General features: G+C 56.1%; 1 protein-coding gene across 1 annotated transcript; it reads right to left on the bottom strand.

Moving 5' to 3' along the window:
- Positions 1 to 2,395: 2,395 nt before the first annotated feature.
- Positions 2,396 to 3,208, bottom strand: TMEM187 (transmembrane protein 187; the record flags this gene model as incomplete). The annotated part of the gene is made up of 1 exon (XM_079727267.1): positions 2,396 to 3,208. The coding sequence occupies exon 1, from the start codon at positions 3,194 to 3,196 to the stop codon at positions 2,396 to 2,398; it is 801 nt and encodes a 266-aa protein (XP_079583393.1). The 5' UTR covers positions 3,197 to 3,208.
- Between the last annotated feature and the right edge of the window lie 5,019 nt (positions 3,209 to 8,227).

Raw genomic sequence — 8,227 nt, 5'->3', positions numbered from 1 at the left:
CGCGGGCGCCCTTGCAGCCTGGGGCAGGGCTGAGGCTGGCTGAGGCCCTGGCCCCGGAAGCCAGGACTCACCAGGGCTGCAGGGGACACAGGAAGCTGCGTGGCTGAGGCTGGCCACACTTTGAGAAACGCTGATCAAAAACGGGGCAGACAGAGAACGTTCCAGGCCTCTGGCTTTGGTTGGATGGGTTCAATATAGGGTCGTCTGATTTAGCATATAACGACAGAACACGCAGTGAAACCTGAATTTCAGATAAACAATGAACATTTTTTTAGTATAAGCACATCTCATGAGACATTGGGGACGCACTGGTACTAAAACATTATTTGATGTCCTGCATTTCATCTGACCACCTTGGGCTTCTGGAGGTTTCTGCCCCATCCGAGGTGTCCCTTCCACACGAGTCTCTCCTTTGGGTGGAGTCCACCCCGCCCAGGGTCTCCTCAGGCCCCAGAGCGGGAAAAGACCCCCTGCGGTTCCCCCCCTTCCCTCCCTCCCCGTGGCACAGGGGTGTTCGTAGTTCTTCATGAAACAGTCCTGAATCACCCTGATCTCAACGTGACACCTGTTTCCTGTGGGGACCCAGCCTGACACACGAGTGGAATGAAACCCAGAAGGTTCCCAGGGTTATTTATTAAATAGGTATTGGTAAAAATAAAATAAAATAAAAACAACAAAATAAGTTATGGGTGCTTGCGGCTCAAAGGTATGGAATGAATGAGGCTATGCAAAGCCCCAATTTTCAGGGGATCCACTCTGTCAAGGAAGGAAACAGCGACTAAGAGAGAGGTAGCCAAGCAGGGGGTGATCACAGCCCACCCCACATCAGACCCTGGTCCTCCCCCATTCCTCCACACTGCCACCTCCGTCTCTAACTGAGCCACCCGAGAAATCACATCTTTACCCTCCCTCCCCCTGGCCTCTTCGAGGAGATGCCCATAGCCTTTTTCCTCTTCTAGGACATACAAAGCCTTCGAAATAACTGTAGTGGAACAAAGCTGCTTCCCGAAGCAAATGCTGGCCCTGCTCTTCAAACCGGCAGGCCCCGCTCCAGGCCCCAGTCCTTAGGGGAGGGGCAGAGGCAATGTTCACCGACAGGATTCTTCAGGTAACAACTTGGTTGAGACCCGCCACCCACTGGAGATGTGCCCAGAACAGAACATCCTGCCCAGGTACCCGGTTTCAAAAGCACCTTGGTAGTCATGGCAACGGTCCACACGCCAACCCTCGAGCCTCCAGGGAGAGGGGCCTCAGGGGGACACTGAACAGATGCACGTGGGCTGCCCGTCCTGAGACGCCATTCGGCAGGGACAGGACATCCTCTCCCTTCTGCCCTCACCTTTGTCTTTAAAGACCAGATGCCTTTCAGGTGAGGGGGAATGAAACAGGTGTCTAAAGAACACGTTAACAAGTCTCTAAAGGGCAACCCAAAGGCAGAATCCTCAGCATCACTTGGGCCTCAGTGTCCCCCCACCCAGGGGGTTCTCCTGTACAAACATCATCACCTGCATCAGAAGCACGCTTTGGGGTTGAAAGGTGCCAACTCCATGGCCCTACGCTGAGATGCCATCAGGGGATCATGGTTCCTAAGGACCCGGGTTTCTCCGTGGGTGACAGACACTTGACACTTCAGTAACCCTAGCTGCTGAGGACATCTAAGCTATACCCTGGCTCTGAGGGAAGACCCAGCAAGCAACATTCTGTTGAGGATTCAACTTTTGACATTTGTGGGTGTTTTTTCATCTAGACGCACCCTGCCTTGTTCCACAGAGGATCTGAGGTGACGTGACTTCCATGTGACCTGCTGTCAGCTTGGCAGTCACAGATGTCACAGTGAGTTAGTGCTCTGGACTTCGGATTTCCCCACCAGTCTGCTAGGCGCGTGTGTTTACTATGACTCAGTCTCCCTGAAGCCAGATACCTCTGGGGATGCTCACTGGTAACCCCAGAGCCTGGCCTGGCACGCCAGCCAGAAGCTACCCTGCCCCACTGTCGCCAGCCCATGCTTGTAGCCCACATCCCGAAGCAGACAACCATTCTTTGTCCAACTGTGAGTCTGATGGATTTCTTGGGGTCATTTCCCCCCAACATTTTATTTTGAAAAATTTCAAACTACAGAAAAATTACAAGAATAGTAAAATGGAACCCCACATCCCGGCCCTTAGATATTTGCTTTAACCCTTTGAAAGTAAGTTACAGAGAGCATAACATTTCATAATGTTGAATATTCATACTCAGAGTATTGAAGCCCATAAGTTTGAAGGGAGGGGCAGTCTTCTGTCATCATCCTATCTTGTTGCACCCAGGACACTGAACACTGATGACAGGATGCCAGCGGAGAGCGCATTTTGATGTTAGGGTGGGTCAGCGGCCGGAAGCACCTTCCTTCCACACTTTAACGCATCTTCTCCGCAGGCGGGCATCTTTGGCAGGTGTTTAAGTTGGTCAGGAACAAGAAGGCAAAGTGGAACTGGAGCACATCGCAGACTTTGGACCAGAAGTGGCCCGTGAGCCGCTGGAAGAGATGCCACTGCGAGAGCTCGTGGTCACACAGCTTGAGGACCACAAAGCCCAGGCAGCAGAGCACGCCCAGAGCCAAGTACGTTCCCGAGGAAGTGCTGCCGTGGCGCCCCTGAGTGCGCAGGGCCTGCCCCACAGCTGCTGCGATGTGTACGCCCAGCGCCACCTCAAACCCACGGGGGTGCAGCAGGGCCAGGCTATAACTGCACAGGGAGAGGCCCTCGACAGCCAGGAATAGCCAGGGCTTCCAGCCCCTGTCCAGGCAGAGGCACCAGGCCACCGGCCATGCAAAGATGGGCAAGGTGAGCCACTGGTCCAGCACGGCGGTGGGGCACGTCTGCATTGCGATGCGCAGCCACTGAACCGGGCCGTAGACCAGGGCCATGCCCGCAAAGACGTCCTTCAGGTAGCGAGCCTTCCGTGCCTCTGTGGGGCCCCCCGGGGCGCTGGCCTTGCTCTGCAGCCAGTATATCCCCAGGAGCACGTAGGCCACGTTAACGAGCGAGTTGAAGGGCATGGCCAGGAAGGCAGGGAGGCTGGCGACCGGCACTTCGGCGTAGTGCTCATAGCCCACTTGGACAGAGACACCTGCAAAAACACCGGTGTGGACGGTGGCCGCACAGAGGCAGCTGACCAGGGCCACGTGGAAGAGGGCCTGCCCCGACTCGGGCTTCATCTGGAAGCCTATGTGTGACCCGGGTCAGAGAGCTTAAGAGAGCAGCCGTCTTCACTGTTATTTCAGAATTCAGATAAAGTTTTTTTGCAAAACACTCCTCGGCCTCCCAGCTGAGCCAGCAGGAAGGAGTCCCCGTGATTTCCGACGCAGATGCTGCGACCTTGCCCCGAGTGGAGGTGGTGGCCCAGAGGAAGGCGAGGGTTCTGTGATTGGTTGGCACCAGTGGAGGATCGTTCTGCCTTTTTCCTCTGTGGTTAGAAAAAGAGTGTAGTTAAAGGGTGTGGGTAGAAAGAAAACCATCCAAAAAAGAGCCTCCATCTTCCCGATTCTCAGCCTCAGGATCCACCAACAGTTTTCATCAGAAAAAAAAAAAAAACAGAAATAAAAGTGCAGGAATACCCACAGTCCATTCACCTTCTTATGCATGGCCTCTAGAAGGCTCTGGAACCCTCTTTCACCTAGAGGTTTTGTGCCCCTCTCTCCTGATACCTATGCTGTTGTTCTTTCATCTCTGTGCTATAAAAATCCCGCCCCTTGCCCTAGTTCCCTTCGAGCCACTGCATTTAGAGACTTAAATCTTTCCTAGGTCTGCTGTTAAAACTCAGAATGGGCTTTTCCACCTCAGTGGCATTACAAATGTGGAAGTTTCCAAGCCAGTCCCAAAGCCCTTTGAACCAAATACCCAGTTAAATGAGAAACCATTAGCTGTGGTCCGAGTTCTGGAATCTAACGCAAGGATGGTGGGGGTGGGTAGGAGGAGGGGAGGGGGAGGACTCCCTTCTGCTTCTTAGGTGTGAGGCCAGGTGGCACAGGGAGCCGTCCCCCAGGCCTGCCACCCTGGTTCACCCTCCTGCCTGCCCCCGAAGTGCCGCGCCTTTCAAAATCACCTTCTGTCCTTGGCTCACAAGAAAACCTTCCACTTCCTGCAGTCACAGAAGCAGTCCGATAATTTAAAAACAATGTGGACTTTTCATGGACCGTCAACTGCTCTGGGGCCTGCTGCAGTGTAAGCTGGCCTGGTAGCCAAGAGATGTATTAATATCAACAAGAGAAGAGGTTCAATGCCCTGAAAGTGACTGAAAGTGAAGACAGCAATCAGGCAGGCAAGCATGGGGATGAGAGGGACTGTCCATGTTCAAACCCCAGTGCCCCCACCTACTAACTGTGTGATCTTGGGCCTTAACCCTTCCGGGCCTCAGTTTGCATACCTGCAGAATGGGGATGCTACCAGTACCTCCCTGCAGAGTCGTGGTGTGAATTAAATGAGTTCTTAGATATGTAGACCACAGTTTATTTCTGAGGCCCAATGTCCACCTGCCCTCCTGCAGTTCAGGCCCTGAAAGGGCGGGGCAGGGTCTGATTCTGTGCGCGCGAAGACCTGCTCAGTTTCGGTTCAAGCACAAAACCAGCACCCCTGCTCTTTTTCCTCATCCTGTTTGCCAGTTCACTTCTCAGACTGGCCCTGGGGCCCACCTGTCAGACCCGGGAAGGGGCCCACTGGGTCTCTTGGTCAGCCTTCTCGCTCCCATCCTGCCTTGGGGGCCTGTTGTTAAGGGGACCAGCATTTCCACGAAGGAACTGAAGGCCTTGTCCCGACTGCCATCTCAGCATGCAGCACTGTCTCGCACCTCCCCGCTGCAGCTTCCGGTTAAGGAGCCTCCAGGCTGGGGGGCTGCCCCTGCCCCGGGGTTCCCGCTTCCAGGCTGGCCACCGCTAACGTGGTCTGCACACAGCAGCCCCCAGCATCTCCCTCAAGGACCGCCCCTGCCTAGCACCCTTCAGTGGCCGGCTGTCCACTCACACATGATCACGTCCCAACCTCTTGGCCAGACACCAAAGTGCCATGCTCATGTAGTCCTGTGGGTCCCTCCTGGGCCTGGCCTGCTTACACCCTCAACTCGGCTGTGGCTTCCGCTCTGGCACCGGCACTTCCCCATTCCGCTCCTGAGTCTGGCTGGGACACCAGCTGAGGCCCGGCCTCATATCTCCAGGTCCTTCCCTGGCGCCACCTGGGGCCCAACTCCCTGGTGCGAAGAGCCAGGCCTCCCGGGCCCCACGCGGCCAGCACTAGCCTGACCCTCTTGTCTGCCAGCCAGCATGGAGGAGAGCTGGGGACCGGAGTCCAACACTGTCAGCTTGATAGACAAGGAGGCCCAGGAAGGGCGTGGAAAGTGACTCCTCTCCGGCTGCTGGGCAGAGGCTACTGAGCCCTTGCGCAAGCTGAAAGCAACGTGTAATCAAACCAACTTCCCAAGTCCACCAGGAAGGCCAGGCTGGGTACCTTATGGCCTAGCTCCTCCGTACCCGAGGTGCTGTGACACTTGTTACATGACTCTCAAAGTTCTTCCCAGCTTCCCCTGGCACATGAAGGTCCGAGGGCTCACCAGCATCACCCTCTCCCCTGGTCTGGTGCTGGGGTCTTTGGGGGAAGTCCTGCAAAATGTGACAATCTCCTGGCTAAGGGGTTAAGACGTGTTCCTTAAACTCTCCTGCTTCCTCAGTCTGTATGCATTGAAGCAGGAGCCACTGTCGTGTCACAGTGGTGGTTTCTTTGGCCTGTATCATTTATGACAACTGCTTATTGTGCCCGTGACTACCCTGACCACCTTTGTTCCCTTTCTGCGGGTAAGGGGATGCCAGTCTGAGGGCTGTACCATGGGACACCAGCAGCAGGAGGGCTCAATCTGGGCCACTTGGATGCCCAAGGAGCCTGGAACTACCGTAGTGATTCTTGAACTCTGAGGACAGAATCACTGAATGTGGCTAAGGCACCTGGGAACCAGCAGCTTGGCTTCCTTATTTTACAGGGGAAGGAGTTGGGGCCAGAGAGGTGACGTGAACGGACAAGGTCACTTAGGGCATTTGGTGGCACAGAAACACAGATGAGGGCTCTTGTCCTTTGGCTGTGTCACAGGACTCTTTGGCCTTTTCTCAAACAAATGTTTCCAAATGCATAAGCTAAAACAGAGAATTACAACAGAAACTTAATATGTCGAAAGACAGTTATTAAAGTATTTTTGAAAATGTATGATATAGTAATATATGTGCTTCTTTACTAACAGGTTAAATTACAGGATCTATGGGCAGGTTGAACAACTACAGTAACTTCCTTTTTTAAAAATAAATTTATTTATTTTAGTTATTTATTTTTGGCTGTGTTGGGTCCTATTGCTGCGAGCAGGCTCTCTCCAGCTGCGGTGTGCGGGCCTCCCACCGCAGTGGCCCCTCCCGCTGCGGAGCACAAGCTCCAGGCACGCTGGCTTCAGTAGTTGTGGCACGCAGGCTCAGTAGTTGTTGCTCACGGGCTCTAGAGCACAGGCTCAGTAGCTGTGGTGCACGGGCTTAGCTGCTCTGCGGCATGTGGGATCTTCCCGGACCAGGGCTCGAACCCATGTCCCCTGCCTTGGCAGGCGGATTCCCAACCACTGCACCACCAGGGAAGCCCAACTACAGTAATTTCAAAGCAGTTATTCTGTAATAACTTGTAATTTAGTTAATTTCAGGATATCTACAAGAAAAGCTATATGATCTCAAATGATCTGTCATTTCCTTTGGTGACATAGTCACCAGGCTAACGCTCTGTGCTTTGCTGCCTACACTTGTAATTGCGGGAAAGGCCAAATTTCGGCTGGAGGTTGGTGAATGTAAAGATCAAATAAAGATGAGAGAAACAGGAAAAATCATCTGTTGTTATTCCAAGAGCCCGGACAGCAGCGCATTACACCCTGCGTCTGGCAGTGAGCATGACAGTGCAGCGACCAGACGGTCTCCTGCAAGATTTGGAACATCGCGGTGATGACAGTACCCACCTCTCAAGGTTGTTGTGAGAACTTACAGGATTGGCGCGAAAAGGCCAGCGATCACCATCCGGGTATTTTGCCTCTCTCGCTTTGCTGGGGGAAATTCAAATCTCGAAAAAGGGCGGACCCGAAAGGCGGCCATGCGCCTGCGCGCGGGGCGGGGCACGAGGCCCTGGGAAGCAGGCGGGGCGGGGTGACGCGAGGTGACGCGGGGCGATGCGGACCGCTCCCGCGCCCGCCCGCTCGCCTCAGGCGCCGCCAGCCTGGCTGCCCGCCCGACAGCAGGAGGGGCGGCGGGCGGCTCGGCGCGCGGCGGCCCCGCTCTTTTTCTTGGGGCGCCGGCGGTCGCGGCGGCGCCCCCGCGTGGGGGCGGGACAGCAGGCCTGGGAGCCTGGGAGGGCTCCGCCCCCGGCGTGGCGCGCCAGGCCGCGTTACCGCCCACTCTCACCCCGCCTCCGGCTCCCCTGGAGGCGGGCTTCGGGCCACCTTTCCGGAGGCAGCTGGGCGTGCGGAGCAGGAAAACGTCCGCTCCCCGGTCCGAGGCCTGACTCTAATGTCTCCGTCAGCCACCCTCAGCAACCTGTGCTGTGTCCCCACTGCTAGTTAAAGCGATTCCTCTGGCGTGTGTCCCTTCAGCGACCCAGGGGGCAGTTCCCAAGGGGGCGGGGCCAACGGCATCTGAGGCATTCTCATCCGGGCATTCCCCAGATGCCGCAGCCGCCATCTTTGTTTTGTGCTGAAAGTCGCTACTGACGCCCGCGGACGGCCGGGCGAGGGGAAGTGGCAAGATGGCGGCTCCCAGGGCGGAGGCGTGGGGGCGCGCTTCGGCGGCCACAGGGCTGGGGACGCCTGTGCCTGACCCGAGCGCGGCCTGACCCCAAGCCAAGCGCGCAGCGGCACCGGTCCCTCGCCGCGAGGCAGCGCGAGGTTCTTTTAAGAAGCCTCGGCCGGGAGGAGAAGTCTGCGAGGGCGGGGTGTGGGGGGGGAAGCAGTGACGTCGCCCGACTCCGCCCCCTCGCCCGACCGCCGCCGCCGCCATGTTTAGTTGTTACTTCTTCACACAAGATGGCGGCTCCCAGGGAGGAGGCATGAGCGCCCTGCCGTTACCGCTCCTCCTGCCGTACAGTTGCCACTTCGGGGCCTAACTCTGCCTCTTTGAAGCGGCTCCTGTGGGACGGAGTCATAAGGAGGGAAGCGAGGATCGGACGCTGCCTTGTGTTTGGTTTGCAGT

The sequence above is a fragment of the Hyperoodon ampullatus genome (genome assembly GCF_949752795.1).
Source record: "Hyperoodon ampullatus genome assembly, chromosome: X".
Lineage (NCBI taxonomy): Eukaryota > Metazoa > Chordata > Mammalia > Artiodactyla > Ziphiidae > Hyperoodon > Hyperoodon ampullatus.
The sequence above is the reverse complement of the archived record's forward strand: the minus strand, read 5'-3'. Positions and strand labels throughout refer to the sequence as shown.